The sequence below is a fragment of the Misgurnus anguillicaudatus genome, chromosome 14 (genome assembly GCF_027580225.2).
Source record: "Misgurnus anguillicaudatus chromosome 14, ASM2758022v2, whole genome shotgun sequence".
NCBI classification, from domain to species: Eukaryota; Metazoa; Chordata; class Actinopteri; order Cypriniformes; family Cobitidae; genus Misgurnus; species Misgurnus anguillicaudatus.
Window position 1 is genome coordinate 22669527 of NC_073350.2, and position 23718 is coordinate 22693244.

At 37.5% G+C, this 23718-nt stretch overlaps 1 protein-coding gene across 2 annotated transcripts in view; it reads left to right on the forward strand.

Moving 5' to 3' along the window:
• Nucleotides 1-23718, forward strand: part of fer1l4 (fer-1 like family member 4) — a 44835-nt gene that overhangs the window by 15382 nt on the left and 5735 nt on the right. The window contains exons 16-38 of one of the 2 annotated variants that reach the window (XM_055184914.2): nt 974-1077; nt 1206-1314; nt 2481-2652; nt 2742-2862; nt 2952-3052; nt 3129-3216; nt 5600-5716; nt 5797-5949; nt 7743-7926; nt 8072-8196; nt 9283-9417; nt 9610-9783; nt 10010-10120; nt 10346-10507; nt 12690-12855; nt 13650-13765; nt 14578-14694; nt 15919-15958; nt 17780-17883; nt 17991-18122; nt 18224-18340; nt 19485-19612; nt 23514-23684. In XM_055184914.2, coding sequence (XP_055040889.1) covers nt 974-1077; nt 1206-1314; nt 2481-2652; nt 2742-2862; nt 2952-3052; nt 3129-3216; nt 5600-5716; nt 5797-5949; nt 7743-7926; nt 8072-8196; nt 9283-9417; nt 9610-9783; nt 10010-10120; nt 10346-10507; nt 12690-12855; nt 13650-13765; nt 14578-14694; nt 15919-15958; nt 17780-17883; nt 17991-18122; nt 18224-18340; nt 19485-19612; nt 23514-23684 — 2947 coding nt within the window. The remainder of the gene's footprint in view (nt 1-973; nt 1078-1205; nt 1315-2480; nt 2653-2741; nt 2863-2951; nt 3053-3128; nt 3217-5599; nt 5717-5796; nt 5950-7742; nt 7927-8071; nt 8197-9282; nt 9418-9609; nt 9784-10009; nt 10121-10345; nt 10508-12689; nt 12856-13649; nt 13766-14577; nt 14695-15918; nt 15959-17779; nt 17884-17990; nt 18123-18223; nt 18341-19484; nt 19613-23513; nt 23685-23718) is intronic. The other variant, XM_055184915.2, reaches the window with a different exon arrangement.

A 23718-nucleotide genomic window follows, 5' to 3' on the forward strand; every position in this document is an offset into this window, starting at 1 on the left:
ACGGTGGTGTTTTCCTTTAAAGTTACTCTTAGTTCCTAGCTATTACAATTGAGGAGTTCAGATGCAAAAAAGTGCGTCTGACTTGTTTTCTTGTAAATTGGATTTTTTTATCAGACTCCTATGTTTAGTTTTTAGTCATTTCACTTTAATGCCAATGACCTAGTTATTAGGCAGTAATTGAAATGCCTTATTTATTTATTTATTTATTACAAATGCCACTTTTGTCATTTTATTGATTTTTAACAAAATTGACTGCCTTTAGCTTCAGAACCCTAAGTGCATGCAAGCTTAGAAACTTCCACTTCTAAAATAAAATCCACTTCTTCGGACAAAACATAGTAAACAGTTGCAAAACCACTAAATATGCCACTAGAAACATTGTAAAAAATAATGGTCAGAATGTAAAAATTAAGAACCTGAACCACACTTTAGGGGTTGCTGTGGTCCATGTGACTGCCACATAGGTTGTATTTAATACTCACAAGTGAGTGACACAAGTTTAAATGTAATCCACTGTTGCCTTTCTCATATTATTAATGTAAGTGGGCGTGCAAAGGAACAGACTAAATACTCTTATAGCTACTATTTCTTTTAATGTCTGTTTATGTACACATACATTTCTTTGCACACTGTGCCCCCTTAAAAAAATTGGTGCATGACGCCCCTGTTAATAACTGATTATAATAAATAGATTAACTGTGCACATGCTATTGATTGAGTCCAGAAAGTGTCCAAAATATTTTTGTCTTCACCTCAGTGCATTTCCTTTTAATAATAACCTAATATACCTTAATGTTGTATCTTATTTCAAAATAAGTGTGGCTTATATATCCAAAATGTGGTTTGTGTATCCAAAAGCCTACTGTATGTGAAATGATGTGATTCATGTTGTCTCTTTAAGTTATTAATTCATCAAACATGTATCAGAGGTGTTACTGCAGGCTCAATATGAATATGAAATGGTTTAATTTAGCAGTGCCGAGTCAAAGTGGACCGGCTGAGGAATCTGAGGACACTGCTGCCGAGGTACCAGCTGCTGTCACAGTAGAAGTGGAAGAAGTTCACCCTCTGCCTGAGGTGAGTCACCAATCACAATATCTGTCTGGATTTTGAAGGTTGAAAAATTATATGACCCATTACGACATATTCTACCTTATCACATTTATATTATGCTTTAACATTTAAGTGCTTATGTTTCCTCACAGAATTTCACAGGAGATAAAGAAGAATTTTTGTTGTTTGCCTCTTTGTTTGAAGTAACAATGATAGATCCTTCTATTGGGTCCAAACCTGTCACTTTCGAGCTCTCAATAGGTACCTGAACTGTTTATTATTTTATATCAATATATATATATAGACCGTACATCTACATGACAGTAATTTCATGTGTCATACTACTTAATAAAATATGTGTCTATTTCCGAAATAGCCCCCTATAGCTTCATTCACTATTTCTTACATTAGTTCACTAAAATAGTTTACTTGAGCCCACCTGAAGCGCTGCAGTGTGGGCAACATCTTTCGCCTAGACGCCAAGCCTTAGTGGACGAGTAGTGGTTAGTTATGAGTGTACATCGGTTGTGTACACACCCAATAATGTCCACTATGATTTTGGACACCACTAAAAACAGGGTTCCCACGTCCTTGAAATCCTTTTGTGAATCTGGGGGAAAAATTCAAGGCCATTGGAAGTTTTTGAAAATATACATACATAGATACAGGTCATTGAAAGTGCTTGAATCTATTTTATACAAGAAGTTTTCTGGGAAAAAATCCATATTATTCCCTGTGTAGTGTAGGATCATATCATAAAAATTCTAGACTTTTTAAACACAAACTGTTCGCTTTAAATGCTTATATCTTCTATATGCGAATGTTGATTCACACCAAAATGCTTTTTTGCATAATTGTGTTTGACACATGAAAACGTCTCGGGTTACGTATGTAACTGTTGTTCCCTGAGAAGGGAACGAGACGCTGCGTCTCCCTTGCAATACTTCTTGCGTCCCTGTAACGCCGTCTTTGGCAATATTTCAGATAGCGATATACTTTCTGGCTCCGGCGTCAACCTGTCTTTGTCGTTAAGCCTCACCATCGGTTGAATTTGATATTCACATTCAGACACACTTACCCCTGGAGAGGCGTCTCCGGAGTGACGCAGCGTGAGTTCCCTCGAAAGGGAACTGTAACAATGTATCTTAAAAGGTAAAATAATGTAACCTTGCTCTCACTTGAAATGTGTCCCCACATTTAGTCCTTGAATTTGAGGGTATTGGACCTGGAAAGTCCTTGAAAGGTCCTTGAATTTGAAGTTAACCAATGCGTGGTGTTTTGATAGTCGGCCCGACTTTCTTTTTCAAAGCGTTTTTCAGATATCGTGCACTCTGCCTTTAAGAGTATGGGGGCTATTTCAGAAACAGCCTGTAAGTCAATAAGTTAACTGTTTAGTTTTACTTTCCACTCATTTGTGCACTTCACAGGGAATTATGGGAAAACTGCAGATGTCAAGTCCAGCAAGAGTGGTAGTCAAGAGAATTTAGCTGATGACAGACAACCTCTGTTAGAATCAGAGGATGAGTTGGAAAAAGAAGAAGGCCCTCCGAACAAATCCGTCACAGATCCCAGGAAAGCACAGCCCACTGAATATGATAGGTGAACAAATGCTTCTTATTTCGACAGCTTATTTGCAAAGTGCAGTAAGATTAATAATTCATAACTCATTGTGATTTTTTGTTATATAGATCATTTAGCTGCATTCCTCTTTTCCGGGAAAAACCTTGCATTTACGTATGGAGCTACTTTGAGGATCACACCTTCAGATTTCACAACTGTAACTGGTTGACCAAGATGGCTGACCGACTGGCAAGCAGATACTAAATACTCAGTTAATTTTTATATACCATTCCAGATCTGTTTGTAAAATAGGATTTGTGTTTTACATTCCATGTTAGGAATATGGCATTGACGAGGTAGAGATGCTGTTGAAAAGACCCGGATACAAAGCTAAAGAACGTTTGGTGGATGTTGTGATGGAATTCTTTTCCACTTGCAAGTAGGAAACATTGAATGACACTTATCACTTATTCCTTTTTTAGATGCACTTAATAATACAAAGTTCATTTATACAGGCAATACAGTACGAACCTAGACAGAAAGAGAAATCCTCGCCAAAACACCCTGGACAAGTGCCGTGTAAACCTCATCAAAAGAAACATAGTAAGAGGACCATATTATTATCATTATCTCTACTGTACTGTTCTGTACTGTAACTCAACTAGTTTCAATCTTTGACATGACCTTACTCTATGAAAGATAATAGTCAATGTTTTCACAGAATGCTCTTTGGCTTTATGTAGGATGATTTTAAAGGGACAATAAGTAGGATTTTAAGTATTTTATTAGTCAAAATCAATGTCTTCATTTATAAATATGTCCTCATTGGTGTCAAATTACCTCTGACTTTTCTTTGTAAGCTTAGAATTTCTTCTCTTTATTTACATTGAACGGGTAAATCCTAGAAGGCTTCCATGTCGTTTCGCCATATTGAAAAACTATAATAGTAGAGAGGGACAAAAAGCACTAGCCTACCGCAACACGTTTTCCTTCAGAACACGTGAACCAGCTGAAACGGACAAGGAGATCGGTGAGTACATAACTGCTACCGTAGTTGCAAGACGAATTTGGAAAAGCGAGGTGCTAGAGAACACTATTCGTTTGAATGCAAAATACAATTTCACCACTAGATGGGGGAAAATCCAACTTTTTAAGGAAAAAACAATAAATTACTTCAGCTGGGATTTTACAGACCGGGTCACAAATGTACACATTGACTGCACTATACATCACTTAAAGGGATAGTTCACCCAAAAATGAAAATAATGTCATTAATGACTCACCCTCATGCCGTTCCAAACTCGTAAGACCCTACGTTCATCTTCGGAACACAGTTTAGGATGTTTTATATTTAGTCCGAGAGCTTGCTTGACTCTTCATTGAAAATGTACGTACGGTATACTCCAGAAAGGTAATAAAAACTTCGTCAAGTAGTCCATGTGACATCAGTGGGTCAGTTATGGTGCATTTACACCAAACGCGTATCAGTCGTCAAAATCGCATCTACCGCGCCTAGTTTGCCACTTAAACAGTTTGAATGCATTCGCACGTGTAGAGCGAAGTAGACGTGCAGAAAAAGCGAGCATTTGACGCGTGTCAGAGCCAAAATCCGCTTCTTGTGGGAGGGGCAAGTGCTATGCGGTTGTCTGTTTGCAAGATGACTGATGTTGATTGTGCATATATCGAGAGATGTACCGGTTTGTATTTGGTAACCTTTACTATAGGGAGAAAATAAATGCTGCGGGTTGATAAACATCACGTGACTCAAAAGTGAAATGTGTATTTACAACTTACCAGGTTGCCCAAGCGAGGTCCTTTTTATTCCTGTCTCTATAGAAATAAGAACTTGTGTGACTGCTTCGGACAATATCAAGCATTTCTTCAGGTTGAATGAGTGACTCCGGGCAGGGCTGCCTCCACAGCAGCAAGCAGGCTCCTGATTGGTTAACGCGGCATGAAATTCCGCCAAAGTTCAAATTTTTCAACTCGGACATCAGCTGCAAATTCGCGTGAACCGCAAAATGCACAAAGAGCACCATTCGCGCATACCGCACACACCGCTCAATCCGCGCGACCTAGACGCGCGAATGAGGCGGAAACGCATCTTCCTTGCAACGCCAGATGCCTCATCCGCGCCGCAAGACCTTCAGACATTGACTTCACATTGACTTAACATTGAAATCACTCGCGCTTCATGCCTCTACCGCGGTTGGTGTAAACGCAGCATTAGAATGTGTTGAAGCATCCAAAAACTTTATTCAGCATTGTCTTCTCTTCCGCTTCTGTTGTGAAGCACATGCGTGAGACTAAAGTCTCGTGACTGCAGTGACGTGGATGACGTGTTATCCTCAGACATGTTTGCAAAGGTTTTTTTCCAACTCACAGACTGTAAACGAAGCCTGGGCACAAAAAACAGCTGGGGCGCACCAGATAACACGTCAGCAGCTTCGTACGTCATTCACGTCACTGCAGTCGCGTGACTTTGGTCTCGCGCATGGGCTTTGCAACACACGCGGAAGAGAAGACAATGCTGAATAAAGTCGTTATTTTTGGACCAAAATGTATTTTTGATGCTTCAACACATTCTTACTGACCCACTGATGTCACTTTGATGTTTTTATTCCTTACATAATGAACTGTATTGTTATTACTGTTGTTATTAAATTAGAATGAGCCGTTTTATCTACATACACCGCGGGTCCCCTTACATTGAAGTTGCCGTCATGTTTCTACAGTAGCCATAAACGGACAAATTGTTCTATAGTGAGCCTTTTGTCACTTATGTTGTCTCAGACAATGGCCTGACTTTGTCCTGTGGTGGCTACGTAGCTTCACTATACCTTTCCAAAGGGAGGGGTGAGCTGTGGACTGAGCTGCTGGTTGCAATTCACAGTCTCACCACTAGATGCCGCTAAAAATCTACACAGTGGACCTTTTATAACAATATTTCTCTCTACCAAGTGAATACATGTAAATGATTTCCCAGGCTATGCTGGCCAAGCAGGCCCTCCGGGTGAAGAGAAAAACCACGAGGAATACAGTTAAAGACAGGATAGCAGATTTGAAAAACATCGCCAAGAGGATTCGCTTCCTGACACAAGAAGTAATGCTGAATATTTATCCTAATTTTCTAACATATTAATAGATAGTAGTCACTTACTTGTATATCTGTTGTGATTGTAGCCTCAGAGCACTTTGCCTGATGTGTTTCTGTGGATGCTGAGTGGAGGCAAGCGAGTGGCCTATGCCAGGATCCCAGTGAACTCCATTCTCTTCTCACTGGTGGAGGAGGAGAGGGGTAAAGACTGTGGGAAAATTGCTACCGTTTACATGAAGGTACATTCAGACATTATTCTGAATTGTGTGTACTCAATTTTGCAATTTAAAAAATTCATAGAAAACCTTTTACCAAAGCAATTTTATATAGGTTTTTACTCTGGGAGTGTTGCTTTGTATATTGTATATATACGGTACATTAAAGATGTGATGTGGGACTTTTAGAAGGATCTCTTGACAGAAATGCAATATAATATACATAACTATATTATCAGTGGTATAAAAAGACCTTACATAATGAACTGTATTGTTTTTATTACCTTAGAATGAAACGTTTTTATCTACTTACACCACGGGTCCCCTTACATGAAAGTCGCTATTTGGAGCTGTCATGTTTCACCAAACGAACAAACTGTACTATAGAGCGCGTTTTGTTACTACGTTGTCTCAGACAATGACATGTTTGTCCTGTGGCGGCTACAATAGCTTCATTATGCGTTTCGTAAAGAAGAGGTGATCTGTGGACTGAGCCGTCGGTTACAATTAAAATTCTCACATTGCACCTTTAACATATACAATTATTAATTTTGCAGACGCTTTTATCCAAAACTCTCGCCATTGACAAGTTATCTCGTCAATTAAGAGTAAACATTTGCATGTGTTCTTGATGAGTTTTTATGTTAATCTGTAATAACAATATTATCCGCTAAATGGCGCCCTTACTCAAATTATTAAAAAAACTGAAGCAAAAAATAATTACTAATTTTAATTTAAACTCTGTGTATGTACAATTATTAATTTTGCAGACGCTTTTATCCAAAACGCTTTTGAACTCTTTCCTCGTAAATTGACGAGTTATTTCGTCAATTAAGAGTAAACATTTGCATAAAAAATGTGTTCTTGATGAGTTTTTATGTTAATCTGTAATACCACGATTATCCAATAGAAGGCGCACTTACCCAAATTATAAAAAACTGAAGCAAAAAATTATTTACTAATTTTAAACTCTGTGTAAGTACAATTATTCATTTTGCAGACACTTTTATCCAAGACGCTTTTGAACTCTTTCCTCGTAAATTGACGAGTTTCGTCAATTAAGAGTAAACGTTTGCATAAAAAATGTGTTCTTGATGAGTTTTTATTTTAATCTGTAATACCAAAATTATCCACTAGATGACGCACTTACCCAAATTATAAAAAACTGAAGCAAAAAATATTTACTAATTTTAAACTCTGTGTATGTACAATTATTAATTTTGCAGACGCTTTTATGCAAAACGCTTTTTAACTTTTTCCTTGCCATTGACAAGTTATCTCGTCAATTAAAAGAAAACATTTGCATAAAAATGTTTTCCTGATGAGTTTTTATGTTAATCTGTGTATGTTAACCGCGATTATCCACTAGATGGCGGACTTACCCAATTTATAAAAAAACTGAAGCAAAAAATTATTTACTAACAAAATTCCTTCACAAAAATGCAATTATTTTTTAGCTTTTTGAAAAAAAATTATTTTTAAAGAAAATTACCCTTATAAGAGTTTATAAGCAGAGAAAAAATATAGATAGGATGAAACGTTTTTTTCCTGATTTTTTTATTTGAAAGCAAAGGGTCTGTTCTTTTATTTGATGTATTTGTATGTTTATATATTTTTAGAAAAAAAATTCCTGGAAGGCATTTTGTGAAACTTTTGTGAAAATCACAAAAAATGCTGACTGGCATCTTTAAAAAAAAATTTGGGGTGCAGGGGAATGAGTTAAATAAGCGAGAGTTTAACATTTTGTCTGAATTCAACATCCTTAAACACATGGTGGATTAATATGCATCAAAATAGGCTACTTTGTTTTTTCACAGACCCCCGGAGGGCCAGTGGGAGAAATATTTGCCAAACTGGAAGTGTACATGTGGCTTGGTATCACAAAGTACTCTAAAAACTGTGTCACCAGCCTCCCAGCCGATTTTAAACCCATTTACGAGGTGGGCACATCTGGTGCAGTGATTCCTCGTAACATGCCTCCCATCAAATTAGCAGTGGAAGGTATTTCCGAAAATTCAATTTGATCTCTAATGTTCTCCATAATTTCTCCCTGGCTGCTTAGAAAATCAATATATTTTCATTTGGATGACATTTGAATTCATTGTCATGGAAATTGCAATCTTTGCTTTGTCATTTCATCTTACAGACAGCCGTTATTTCCAGTTACGTGCTCACATGTATCAAGCACGCGGCATCATCGCAGCCGATGATAACGGTCTGTCTGATCCCTTCGCCAAGGTGGTGTTCTCTACTCAATGTCAGGTCACACGGGTGGGTGTCATATATTAAGACTGTGAATAGTTTTGTTCTTTGGTTTTTTGACCATGTATGACAGATCCAATAGATTCAGTGTTTTTGTGTGACACTGTATGTAATAAATGAATGCCCAGTTATTTTAATTTATAATGTAGTACGAGAGTAGGAGCATTAAAGTTTGATTTCAATCATTGATTTCTATCTTTGTCATAGCCTTACTCAGTCAATATTAAAGATCTCAAGATTGTATTTTCACAGAATGTTCTTCATATTATATAGCACGATTTTATATAGAAATCAGTAAATCGCTAAAAAATTATTTAAAGGGACACTCCACTTTTGAAAATATGCTCATTTTCCAGCTCCCCTAGAGTTAAACATTTGATTTTTACCATTTTGGAATCCATTCAGTTGATCTCCAGGTCTGGCGCTAGCACTGTTAGCATAGCTTAGCACAATCCATTGAATCTGATTAGACCATTAGCATCGCGCTAAAAATAACCAAAGAGTTTCAATATTTTTCCTATTTTAAAACTTGACTCTTCTGTAGTTACATCTTGTTCTAAGACCGACGGAAAATTAAAAGTTGCAATTTTCTAGGCAGATATGGCTAGGAACTATACTCTTATTCCGGCGTAATGATCGGGAACTTTGCTGCTGTAACATGGCTGCAGCAGGCGCAATGATATCACGCAGTGCCCGAAAATAGTCCCCTGCTATTTAAATTTACCAAGGGAACTATTTTTGGGCACTACGTAATATCACTACGCATGCTGCAGCCATGTTACATCAGCAAAGTCCTTGATTATTACACCAGAATGAGAGTATAGTTCCTAGCCATATGGGCCTAGAAAATAGCAACTCTTTGGTTGTATTTTAGCGCAATGCTAATGGTCTAATCTGATTCAATAAATTATGCTAAGCATTGCTAAAAATGGAACCACCAGACCCGGAGATCAGCTAAATCAAACGTTTAACTCTAGGGGAGCTGGAAAATTAGCATATTTTCAGAAAAAGTAGAGTGTCATTTTATGCCGTTTAACCTTCGCTGTAATTTTTTGACTCAGGTTTTGTTAAAGAATGTGTTTTTAATGTTTGCAGGTAATGGAGGAAACTCTGTCCCCAACCTGGTCTGAGTTACTCCTGTATAATCAAGTTCTGCTGGAGGGCAGTAAGGACGACTATAGAGACGATCCACCTGTGGTCATCATCAACATCTATGACTACGACAAACTAGTGAGAGATTCAATGCTGTTTTAATTGCACTTAAAAAGTAAATGTGTAGTAAGCACGAATAGATAAAATTCGCTATTTTGGAGAGGCCGGGGCTAGTTGCCACACAGGAAGGGCATTATCTCAGCAACTGTCTTCGTGTATCTTCGTGAAATTAAAAATGTATTTTTTTCATCGCATTAAACCTTATCGCAGGGTAGTCCGAAAGCCCTCGGACGGGCGTATGCAAAACCAGAGCTGAAGTTCGTGGAGGAGCCGTATAAGAAGCCCCAGCTACAGTTTTTTGAGATTACGAAGGGCAAAAACAAAGCCGGTGAAATCCTGGCTGCTTTCGAGTTAATCGAACTGAATTACGCTAGCTTTGGAGAGGTGAGTGACCTGGTTAAGTAGAGACTCCACAGCTCAACCAGCACCCATGAGAGTTCATTGATCTGTTTGTGAAAAGCTTCATTTTTTAAAATTGAAAGTAGTGGAAATGGTTGTCATTTAAAATGAAATAAATATATTTGGCATGTCAATATAATTTCATAAATTGACAGAAACCTGAAACACATTCATTTTAATTGATGTATTTGTGTATAATGAATCCATCCAGCCATCTCTGCCATTGGATGTTGACCCCAAGGAACCATGGTATGATAAAGAAGAACGCCATTTTATCATTCCTGAAGGAGTTCGACCCGTGCTGAGAAGATACAGAATTGAGGTACAAGGTCAAAACTTTGAACAGATACAAACTGAACAAAAATCAAGTCTTACGTTCTCAAGGACGAATGTATTCTATTTTATACGAAAAAATCAAATAAAATCTCACGGTTTAGAATTGAGATGAATTGTGACCTGTCAACCCAGACCTGTTGCACACTTTTTCTGGGTTTGTATGAGCCTGCAGTGTTTTAAATCAAGCCTTTAAATATTCATGCTGTTGTAGGTGCTGTACTGGGGTCTGAGGAGCCTGAAAAGGGTCAACCTTTTTGAGGTGGAGCATCCTAAAGTGTTGATGGAGTGTGCGGGCCAAATGATAGAGTCAGAGGAAATTCAGAGCTACAAGTTGAATCCTAACTTCAATGATGTGGTGAAACACTTTGATGTTGTAAGACTCCCTCTTTTTCTGATAATAGACCTGATATTAAAGTGCCCATCTTATGACTGCTTTTACACAAGTTAAATAGGTGTATGAGTTCCATAAAACATGTTTCAAAAGTTGTTTGCTCGAAATAGCTTGTAGGAAAAGATTGTTACCTATCTCTAGTAGCCTCTGTTTCAGTGCATTTCAGATTTGAGCTAGTCATTACATATTTATGAGCTGCTGCTCCTTTGATCACGCCCCACTACTAACGTCATGTGCGCGTGCGCATGCTCAGTGGTATCGTGAGCAGGACAGACCATACTGTGTTATTTTTATATATTATTATTATTAACGGTTTATGTTGCCAACAGACAAATCAAGCAAAAGAGTATCACTAATAAGTACACTACAGGAGAAGAAACTCATGACACACAATGATTCCAGAGTCAATTGTCTCAACAATACACTCGTTTTCCCTGGACAATGCTAACATATTCCTGTTTCAAACGCATTATTTTCACAAATGACAGAAATTTAGAACCGGCGGGGGATGTATACTGCTTGTGGGCCGCGTGCTAATTGCTAGAAGCTAGCGGGAGGTCCGGACCGTATCTTGGGAAAGTGACTCGGTGGTACCTTAGCCTCGTCAGAAAAGCCGGGTCGGTAAGGCCCAGTCTCGGTTATTTTGGCAAAACACTTAGTTTGGCAAAGCACTATTACTTAGTTCATGTAAAATTGTAAAATAAAGCAGTTAAATATTTTTTGTAACTTTCGAAACCACGCTGCAAACTATATAGCCTGCAAAAAAATATCTATATATCCTACGGTCTACAAACAATATTATTCACATTACTATACATTTAAAGGTATTATTTATGGGATTAGCATCAATGTATGGTCTCTGTTTTGAGATACAGATGCTCTAGTAAATGTAGTATTTTGTGACAGAAGATGACAACATGCAAAATCGCGAATCGAATCAAGTCTGTTTCAGATGTGTGAATGATCCATGAAAGTCCAATAAAAGACATCCAATGACCATTTTTGTCCACAAATGCGTATAATCCGTGAAATATAGATATATAGTCTGTTGTTTACATCAGATTTCGCATGAAGGTCTTATCGCCTACAATCTGAGGACTATTTGCGTCGTAACACACTGTATAGACCCCTTCAAGGTTTGTAAACATTGAATGACTATCGGGTGCGCGCGCAGCACGGGGTCGAACTGTTCATACCATTTAGGCTTTATAAATTAATCTAACAGTCCTGAAAAATGATGACTTACCTCAAATGAAGTGAGCACTACAAACACAAGCCTCTTTGATCTTTGCATTGTCCCAGTCTGCACGTTAATTGCTTGCAGATGCAGATGTTGTATTTTTTTGTTTTTGAGATTCTGCATGAATCGCGAAAACTTAACGGAAGACCGTGTGCGATTTTCGCAGCCCACGACGTAAGTAGGCATTTTTGACGATACCGAATAATACGCAACTCAATCTGCTGTAATGACTTTTCTGACCCCGACATGCGCAGTGGGAACCGCCTGTGACGTGAACCGTGAAGGGGTCTATATAAGATCACATTTTAGGTTTAAATAAACACGCGCTAAAACTTTGTTTTTAAAAGTAGGTGGGAGTATAATCCATTATATCCAAAAAGCGCTGTTATTTCCGTGAGACATGATAACAGCATAGAGGGTATCAGCGAAGTGACTGCTCTGTGCTCTCTAGCTACCTGGTGGGTGGAGACCTGCGAGTGGGGTGGTGGGCGGGAAAATTCAAACGGAATGTGACGACATGGCTAGTTACGTCAAAACGGCGCTGAGTTTGAACTCGTGCAATCTGAGACTCAGAGGACATTCAGAAACCTGTATCTCACTCAAAACAGCATGGATAGATTTTTTCCAAGTTTGTATGCGTGTGGGAGCATCAGAGACACAAATGAACACCCCAAAACCCAGAAAAAGTGAGTTTTTCATAATATGGGCACTTTAAGATCATATATCTTATCACAGAATTACTTTCAGATCAGAAGTAGAGCTGGTGAGATACTGGCTGCTATTTTATGCTAGGTTTTTCAGAGATGTTTGGCTTATTTGAAAAGCATGCTTGTGCAAAGTCTCTGTGAAAGAAATACCATATGGTTTAACAACTATGTATCGCTTGAAATATTTGCTCTTAACTAGACATTTTGTTTTTCTCAGGAGCTTCCAGAGCTTGTCTACCTTCATCCTCCTCTCACAATCTTCGTAATGGAGCAGAGAGCTTTTGGAAGGCTGGTCCTGGTCGGAACTCACGTAGTCCAAAACCTGGTACAATTCGGTCCCAGAGACCAAGATGAGTGGAAGGACGAAGAAGAAGAGCCAGAGGGTATGAAACATCCCCTGCTTATATGTTTGTGGTTTAAAACCCAGAATTACTGTGTTTTTAATAATAGTTAATAATCCTAATCTGGAGTATAGTTTATTTTTAAGTGTAACTGATCAAATGCACAGCCTTGCAAAGCATAGTTTAAGGCCAACGTATGGTCCATTTTTCGTACAGTGTGCATGACGCAATTTTCGTCATCAGAACAGTGTGCATGTAATGTAATGCACACCTAGGTTGCGCATGCGCACATGAGTGACCTACGGTTATAAAAGTCAGGCAGTGCACGTACAGTATACGCATAATACTCGTCTGACTACTCTTTTCTTAATTTGTGTCAGGCGCTTATTTTTATAAATTTGTGTCTCTTGCATATGTGTAAAACAGGACTATATAGGACCCAATCCTGGTGTGTAGTCTGTTCTTATATATGCATACACGAGCAGACACGCACAGTCAAACGCACAGCCTTGATATGCATAGTTCATTTGATTTGTCTGCAAACAGACGTTCAATGCATGCATATTGCGACAAATTGCAATGCCTCAGTCTTTCTAGCCTATGTACTTACAAAGTATGTGGGGCTACAAAAATCCAGCACAGACACTCGTATACCCATAAAAACTGAACTATATTTCAGGCTTAACTATACTTAAAGTGCATCATAAGACTTTTATGTTTTACAAAATACTGAAATGTATAAAGCTATTGATTCAATGATAAAAGATGCTGTGTACATTCAATTAAAGTCTACATTCTGCATAAGCTTTATTGTGGCACTGTTCATATGTTGTTAGAGAAAAAGCCGCCAACAAAAAAGACCACTCCTCTAACCACAGTGATCACCATGGATCTGGGAGGACTTCCTCTGAAGGACACCAAAATCCCCATCAACCCTCTTAACTTATTCACGGTAGGTTTCACTGTTCTTATGTTCAATTTAAAAGCACAATAAACTCCCACTCACCATGTTCATAGTTGTTTTAAAATTAAATCCTTTATTTTCCACCAATCACCAAAGATTTTACACAGCTGTGCCCATAGGGTTTCAAGGATGGGTGTGATGTTGATAGCTAGATATTTTGAATTAACTCTTAATGCATACTTGGTGCACATGCTCGGTCTGCTGTTATTAAACGTGAAGCCCTATGAACCCATTAACCTCTTGACGGTGATGAATCTGCTGGTTGGTTAAGTGTACTGAACTGTTCCTGGGTCAGTTTAAGCTCCCGCTGTTATATCACTCTGATTAATTGGGCAACCACTGGATCGCCAAGACCTTTCAGTCCTGTGTGTGTGTGTGTGTGTGTGTGTGTGTGTGTGTGTTTGGCTTTTAAATCTGTGTTCATGTCTAGTGTGGACATAGCTCATTTTGTTTTAATTCACCAACACATTAACTTCACGTACTTTAACCTTGTCTATATAAAATAGCAGTGGACATTAATACACTTTGTTAGTGTAAAAAAATAGTTTTTATAGTTTAAGATTGTCTTTAGTTCATAGACTTGTATGCCAGACTTACTGAAAATGATAAAAAAGACTATCAAATGTTTACCGAACTGGTCATATTAAAAGGTAGCCTGACGTTGTCATACTCAATTCTAGTCAGAATCTTCCCCGTATTTCAAATCGTGGTGGGCGGGGCTAAGATCGGCTGGCACCCAGGCTAATTAAAAGGTTAAACCTTAGCAAATTTTCCTTTAGACATAAAAAATGTATTTTTAGTCTCCAATCAAAAAGGTGAGAAAGAAAGATGAGGAGCTAGAGGAGGAGGAGCCAGAAAAGGAGGAGCTCGATTGGTGGTCGAAGTATTATGCATCACTGGCTGAACTTGAAAAACAGGTGAACAGTTATTTTGCTTGATAGATTGTAGAAACTTTGCACTTTATATATATGAAGAGTTTGGTTCCAAAACGCAATAAATCCATTTTGACAAATTTTGGTAAAAACGTGTTTTCTATACCAAGAAAGTGACAAGATGAAAACAACTATTTTCTGTTACAAACTTTCACACAGCATCTTTAGGTAATAAAAACATAAAAAATTCAAATCCATAAGTTGATTTTCAAAGATTTATTATAAAAACAGATTATTTTTTCCACAAAATGCAATAAATCCATGACAAGTTTTTATTCAAAATGCTATAAATCTATTGAATCAATAGCCTATATAAATGTGCATTCATCTTTGCCATGTTATATTCATTTAGTTGACTAGTTGTACACACTTATTAAAAATAGAAACATTAATGTTATTAATCAAAACACTTACTTTGTCATATTAAGAACCCTGTCATTGCGGTTACTTGACGTATTCGCTTAACGTCTTTCACAGAGATCCGCTGTAAAATGTTTTTGGTCCTGCTCGATTTTCGTTGACTTTGAGTAAAATTATGTAAAGTTTTTCATAAGATCCTCTGGGGTCAATGTGTTAGCATGAGAAGCTTGATGCTGTCGGGAGAACAAGCACCCGTCTCCCAAGTGCCTCTCAGGGAAAATATTAGATGCTGATGGCTTACGTTTCTTTCCCATCACAGAAAACCATCACAGGTTTAGCGATGCAATTAAAGTATTATTTTGTTTTGTTTGTTGATCACGTAGTACAAAGTAGATGAGGAAAACCAGGACTCCGTGTACTACGCGCGTCCGCCATTGTTTGTTTACATTGCGTGAACGGTGGGCTGTATTATCAGAAATGGATTTATTGCGTTCTGTAAAAAAGGGGAAGTGGCGTTTGTCGCATTTTGGGAAAAAAGGGAGAAAAGATGACAGAATAACACGGCGGATATTGGATTTTGCGTAAAATTAAGAATTTACTTTTAACTACTGACCTGATATAATACTGATTTTGGCAGTAACTCATTTTTTTCAAAAATGGCATTTATTGCATTTTGGAACCAAACTCTTCATATATATATATATATATATATATATATATATATATATATATATATATATATATATATAAAATATATATATATATATATAATACGTTTATAATATTATACGTTTATAATATTATATATTTAAATATATAAAATAAGTTTTTAAACTATTGTTTCTTCAGGAGGATGAAGATGATGACATGGAAGATGCACATGATGGAGGTATATCTGCATGATTGATTCTCTGACCATCTTGGCATTGTACTGCACAGCATTGCGAACCTTTATCCCACACGTCTATCAGTGTTGGTTTTTAATTGTCATGTTAAGAAAACATGCATGCGTTCTATAAAATGTCTTTAAAATTTTGCCGTAGATTCTCCAGTATTTGACAGTGCTACGTCAAAAGCAGAAACCCTTCTTACACAAATAGGCGTGTTCGACTGAATAGGCCACCGTCAGGTGGATGACATCAAAGTGCCGTGAGAGCGATTCAAAAGCACTCCTTTTATGATTTTTCACATTGCTCTCGCTGTACTTTTGATGGTTCTTGTGGCGACGCATGAAGCCGAACACAAATCCAAATGCAACTATTTTATTAAAATATCAAATGTGTTTATTGTTGTTGTAATGAATGAGATATTGAACGTTTCCTTATGTGGGTGATTCTCACGAAAACTTGGTTTTAAAAATGTCAAGCATGAAAATGTAAAAATTGCTTAAATTTTCTTTTTTTCCCACCAGACATTGAAAAACAAAGTCTGGAGTAAATGGGAACATTAATTTAAAAACTTTTACTTATCATTTAACACTTTTTGTAACATAATTTAAAAAATTAGTCCTAAAAAATCTCATTACCGCAACAGTCAGAAAACATCAACACTGACATATTTTCAAAATGACGACAAACCTGAAAGAACATAATGTGGAGATTCTGCACATGCATTTAAAATCAAAGTATTATGCTTCTATTAATTAAATTAACATTTAATAAGCATCTGTTGCGGTAATGATAATCAAAATGTCGTGTAAGCATTCTGACAAGACAATATTTCAAATTAACTGTAAAAATGGTAGCCATCTTGAAGTAACTGGTCCATGTGCTTGGTCACTCAAAATCAAACTTTATTAAAATTCTGTATGTGTGCTTAAACTGTTCTCAAAAAGTGTTGCGGAGGATGAGAACATCAGGCATGGACACATCATTTTCCTAATTTTTCTTCATTATTATTACACATGAACATTCAGTAAATATCCTCTCTGTCATCCAAAGCAGTCCAGCAAAACATCCACTTACCTTTTTTTCTTAATATTTTTGTGTCAATTTGATTAAATTACAACATAACGCATGTTCAAACACAGCCCAACACATTGCGGTAATGAGAACCTCAGCAGAAAATGAGATAAAATTTACAATTATAAATTCTTATGTTGAAATCACACATTGTGCAAGGTTAGAACACAGCATTGTGTCAACTCCGATGCCCTTTAATGTTACTATACTACACATTCCAAAGCCAAAATCATTAGTGCTGTGGTGTTTCAATGGTTTCGTGAGAATCACCCATGTACACTAAAAATCTAATTTTGGTAATTGCGAAATTTGCTAGGAAATGTAAAGTTACTCTTCGGAAATGGTATTATTTGTTTGCAGAAACCACTTGGTTGAAACTTTCCAATGCGATGCAGTAACATTAAAGGTGGAGTGCATGATTTCTGAAAGCCAATGTTGACATTTGAAATCACCTAAAGGAACACGCCTCTACACCAATAAAATCTGGACCTTCTTTTAATAGACCCGCCCCACACATACGCAACCCAGGCAACGATGTCAGTTAGTAGACACGCCCCTTAATGCTGACTGGCTACAAGTGTGTTTTGATACTCGGCCCGACTCTCTTTTTCAGGGATCATTCACCCCGCCTTTAATGTGTTTAGCCTAAATATCCAGATATTTTTTGGGCCATAGTTTATGATCTGCATGTTTAGCTGGATTGCATTAGTGTACCCCGAGGTCTCTGATCACATCATTTAATTGTACAGATGGTGGAACTTTGTCCATGGCTGCAATAGAGGCAGATGCAGATGAGATTACGGTTGAGATAGAGCCACCTGCTCCAAAGAGGAAGACTATTGCCACTTTAAAGGTTTTTGATATTTCAAAATTTTTATTTTCTAAAAGTATTTTTTTCATATATTACTTCATATGTTCTTACTAAGTATTTTTTTACCTCTTCTATTATTGCTTTCCCAGCTGTACAAGTCTGAGTTGGAAAATGAATTCAGTCAGTTCCAGGATTGGTTGCACATATTTCCTATCTACAAAGGCAAATCCATGGACGATGAAGAGGAAGATGAAAGTTCAAGAAATATGGGCAAATATAAGGTGAGACGAGCGATTTGAGAAGCTCTTTGATTGACGGTCTCATGACATGAATGAGAAATGTGGATGATTAGAGATTAAACGAGAGCTATGCTTTACTACAGGGATCATTTCTTATCTACCCCATCAGTCCTGAAGATGAAGATGCAGAGTGTCAGATCACAAATGGCCTTCCCAAAAATTCACCCATCAAAGTACTTTTGAGAGTTTATGTAGTAAAAGTGAGTATGAACATTGCTTATATTTCTTGGTCAGTCAGTGCCAAATATGACCCTGGACCACAAAACCAGTCGTAAAATTTTGATTTATGCATCATTACTAATGATAAAAACATTTTTGATATATTTACAAGATATCTTAATGAAACATAATCTTTACTTAATTTCCTAATGATTTTTGGCATAAAAAACTTTTTTTTTACCCATACAATGTATTGTTGGCTATATTTGCCTGTCTGGTTTTGTAATCCAAGGTCACAAATAAGAAAAAAATCTGTTAATAGGTAGCTGACATGGGAAAATATGTACATGAGAACACAATGATAAAACAAATCTGCCAAATGCATATATGCAAATATAGTTGACAAACTGAATTAAATTTTTCATATTTCTAGCTCAAGAATTTATGTTAAAATTTAAATGAATTTGTATATTTTTCAGGCTCTGACTGGTTACTTTTTAACTACTTGTATCACATTTTTGCAATTATAAATGAATATAGTTTTGAAGTTTAATAGACTTGACTGATAAACTTTAAAGGGGACAGAGAATGAACAACCATCTTTACCTTGTCTTTGTTGAATAATGGTAGTCTACCCGCATTCAGGAACATACAAAAAGTGATAAACCTGCTAAACATCTCAGTCTCATAGAAATTCCTCTTTTTTAGAAATGTCAGCCAGAAAACGGCCCAATCTGAAAAACTGATGCTTATGACATCACAGGCATCTCACTGCCCCTCCACTTTAAACTAATTGGCTACATTTTTTAAATGGCAGCAATGTCAGCCAATCAGTAATGAGATTGCAAGTTAAGCCAGTAGGGGGAGCCAAATAGGTGCAAAACCACTTGTTTAAAATCCCCCATCCTAATAGAGCTATCTGAGAGAGGTTTTTAGAAAGCTCCTAAGGCATTACAGACCCAAACAAAAACTTTTTTGTCTACATGTCACATCACAGAACAAGGATAAATACCCCATTCAATCATTCTATGTCACCTTTAATTTAAAATCTCATATCATAATATAAGATCAATAAAACTTCATATTAAAAAAGATGTTTAAAATCATGAGTTATTTTGTTTCTAATAATTGTGCTCCTAAAGTCCATTTGTCTTTATCCATTCGTCTGTTTTTGTGCTCTTTAAGGCAACCAACCTATCTCCTACAGACCCTAATGGAAAAGCAGATCCTTATGTAGTGGTGAAAATTGGCCCGCAGCAAATGGACAGCAAAGATCGTTACATTCCCAAACAACTCAACCCAGTATTTGGAGAGTAAGTGCAGTCTGTTCATAGTTATTTTAAAGGTTGAAGCAAAAATTATATAGATATGCGAGGGGACTATTTAGATCTTTAACCTCCTAAGACCCGAGATTTGGTTTGTCTTTTTTTTTTAGATTTCTACCAGCTATTTTGGGGGTTAGGGAGAACCAATAAATATAATAACCAATAAATATAATAACCAAATATTTTTCTTAGAACATCAAGCAGTGTATTTGTCCATGTTTGTGTACAACAGGTTCCACTTACACAGAATTAAGTATTATGGCGCAAAACAACAAAAAATGTGATCCAGGTCTTAGGAGGATAATGGTTCTTAGTAAAAAGAATGGGAGAAATCGCAGTGCTCAATATTGGGGCTGTGGGAAATCGAGCTACGCCTTTTATTTAAAGGGGGTGTTTAATGGTATTTCATGCATTCTGACTTATTAACACAGTTTCAGAGTGGTAACCCTCATGCTAAACATAAGCAACGTGTCAGAAAAGCAGTTGAGCTTGTGACTTAGTATTTGTGGGCCAAACTCACGCCTCTTTTTCGGAAAGTTTTTTCGAACGGAGGTGTCCGTTACGACTGATTGACCCCATATTCCTTTTATGTGCCTTTACCCCCAAGCCTGCATTAGCATTAGCACCGGTATAGAGACAGAGCGCAGTTATGCAAATTTAAAAAACACGCCCACCGGGGGGGAATACAATCCAACCGTCTCCATTGACTTTGTATAGCGAGAGGCCACCTCCTTGTCATTTCTGGCTTATAACAAAAAAACGAATAATGCCCAAAAGCTGCTGCGTGACAACACGTACAGCCAACAAGCCAAAGAACCCAGAAATAAGTTTTCATAAGCTGTCGAGCAGTAAAACCCAACCTTTAAGGAGAAAAAAGTGGATCGCCGACTACATTTCCCCCTAGTGGACGCAGATCTACTAATAGAAGTACTATGAAGAGTTGCCTGTTTTCCACTTTTGTGTCTTTAAACGCTCGTTTTTTGAAGTCGACAGCTTGTGGGGACTTGTTTCTGGGTTCTTTGGCTTGTTGGCTGTGCATGTTGTCGCACAGCAGCTTTTAGGCATTATTCTGTTCCCTGCCACAAGCCAGAAATGACAAGGAGGCGGCCCCCCGCAACACAAAGCCAACGGAGACGGCCGGACCGTTCCCCCCCCCCCGTGGGCGTGGTTTTCAGGTTATGACGCGCTGCGCTCTGTCTCTGTCACTGCACAGCACGCGACAACTTTGTTTTATCTAGATGGTTCGACAAGAGAAGTGTTTTTGGATGTAAGGAAAAGAAAACCTTATTAAGCTTTCCATGTCTTAAGACAACAGTGGATGCAGTTTGTTTTTCCCGGACAGCAACGTAATTGCAAATGGGTTTATGTTTGGTCCCTGGCTGAATTTCAGAAAAGATTGATTTACAAACAAAGCTCAGTTTGACTGATGAACTTTAAAAGACACTGTTTAGGAGTCACAACCACAGGCGTAAGTAAATCAAAAGCTCACGTGTTTTGTTTGCAATCGGCGCACACGTGCATGTAATGTAATCAACACGAACAACAGCAAACATTTTCTGCCTCAGTTGGCATTGTACTGCACTTACGACATTTACACCTTTACAGGTCACGTTCTTTTTGTGTTTTTGATTGTGTTTACAGTGTGCAATATAACGTGTGTTCATGTTTCATGTATAAAAAACGTATTTTTAACACAATTGACTTATCTGTATAGCGCTGTTTTCATTGTCCTAAAAACGTGCTGGTGTCCTCCTTGTTCCACGAAGTCCCTCCTTCAGAAATGCGTGTTGAGTTCTGATTGTGTAGCTTGTTTAGTGTGTTGTGATTCGATAGCAGCTCAGCTTGCGTTAGCTTAGCTGGCGACTGACATATTCCTGTAGGCGGAGTTTATCAGAAAACTGTTCTGCTGACGTCATTATAGCAGGAAGAAGAGGGCTGTAGTCCAAACCGGCTGTTCGCTGTAGGCTTTGAAAGGCGAATTCTGTTCAAGAAAACATATCGACTGGCAGTGAACTTTGAGCTTTATCATTTTACATGTATTATTTATGCTATTATAGCAACATTACCCACTAACTAGGGTTTAAAAAATGGGATCAGAAAGAGCATGACCTTTAAAACAGGCAAATGCAGAAAAACACATCAAGATTTACGTCGCATTTCTTATTAAAAATAGCAGATAAACAAACAAGGATTAATTGCCAGATAGAGACGTCCAGCTGTAATCGTTGCTGCTATTGTTCCTGTTGTTCAATTACTGACTCATTATCCGATTCTGGGTCATATTTCGGATGATGCATCCTCCAGAAGTCACATTTGTCGTCCCCATACTATTACTTATATTATGAAAGAAATTGCAGTATTTTACAACGAATTACAATTTTATTATAGTTTCATAAATGAGGCCGTAATGGCCCATAAATATGACCTTCGAAATGAGCCACAAATTGAGTTATAAGAATCCACACAAGCTGGTTTGTAATTTGCCAAAATAAAAACATTGCAAACGTATAAATTATCAGATAAACTTAAAGTAAGACTCAATGCTTTACACTGTCATTTGCACTCATGCAGGCAGAGGCGTCATGCCCAATGGATTTTGCATCCAACCTCAAAATCAAATAAGCGTCGATTAATCTGTTATTTGACTTTTAATCTGTTTAATATGCACAATATTATACATTCTGTGCTGCATCCTTGTCACTTTTCTGAGATTTTCGCCGTTTTGATAGTGTTTTGATCATATTACATTACTTTTATTCTGGCGGCAGCTGGCGCTGCAGTCAGCGCAGTTGCAGACGTCATCAGCGTCTGGGCGCGCTCACGAGCTCTCTGCTGTTGCTGGCTTGCTGCTGCATTTGGCTATCTGAGGAATTAAAACGTGTTAGAAACGCTCACAACATTTCCAAACCCCAGTACGGTAATGTGCAGTTAACCTCCTCTGTGTAGAAAATGTATGGTTTTAAATGTGACCGTCTCAACGTTATATTAGTAGAGATTCATCTTCTTGGCACAACGCCAAAGTTCGCCAGAGTTCACGCGGGCGCGGAATCTCACATGCTCACATATAAGGTAAAATTTAATGCAAAAATCCGTTCCTCTAATAATTTTATTTAAACATATTTTTTAAAATCATTATTGAACATTAAAATCAATCACGTGGCTATAGCTTATGTCATTTTCGTTGTTTATATTCTTTATGGATTTAAAATTACATTAATTTTATATGATGCAGTTGTTGTGCAAAATGTATAATGACACAATTAAACAAGCCATTAAGACTTAAATAAATAAAACATGCCGTTTCAGATGTAAATATGATGCAAATGTGTCATTATTCCGATTGAATAGTTTGAGAAAAAGATTGAAAGCTCTATAATATTTCGTTTGATGTCTGTGTATGCACAAATTTCTGTGAGCTGTTGACACTGTGCCCCCTTAAAAAAAATTGGTGCATGACACCCCTGCTTGCAGGTGTCTGGCAACCCATGTGAGCTGCATTTACTGTAGTCTAATGTTTTGTGCAAACTACCAGAGACTTTGTCATTGTGTGTTGCCTGTCAGTTGTAATTAATTGCCAGCCAGCATTTTTGTGATTTTCACTATAGTTTCACAAAATGCCTTCCAGGATAATTTTCTTGTATAAATAATAAATAAATAATTATAAATAAATATTTGCAACATTTATTGGCAAAAATGTTCTGTGTTATGTGAGCTTTACTTAAAAAAGCAATTTGCTTTTCAGATAGATTCGATCAAACTAATCAAATAAAACAATTAAAGGGAATGTAATAAAATTATTGAAAGATAAAATTAGATATAAAAACAAGAATACAGCTTACTGTGTATTCGACTGATAGCTTGCTTGACGCTTACTCCGATCTCTCCACAGAGTGTTCGAGATTACCTTGTCCTTTCCTTTGGAGACCGAGCTTGTGCTGCAGGTGTATGACCATGACCTAGTGGGCTCTGATGACTTGATCGGAGAAACCCGCGTGGACCTGGAAAATCGCTTCTTCAGCCGCCACCGTGCCGGCTGCGGCCTGGCCCTTTATTATGACAAGTGGGTAATAGTATCTCTCTGTGGTGATGGCAAT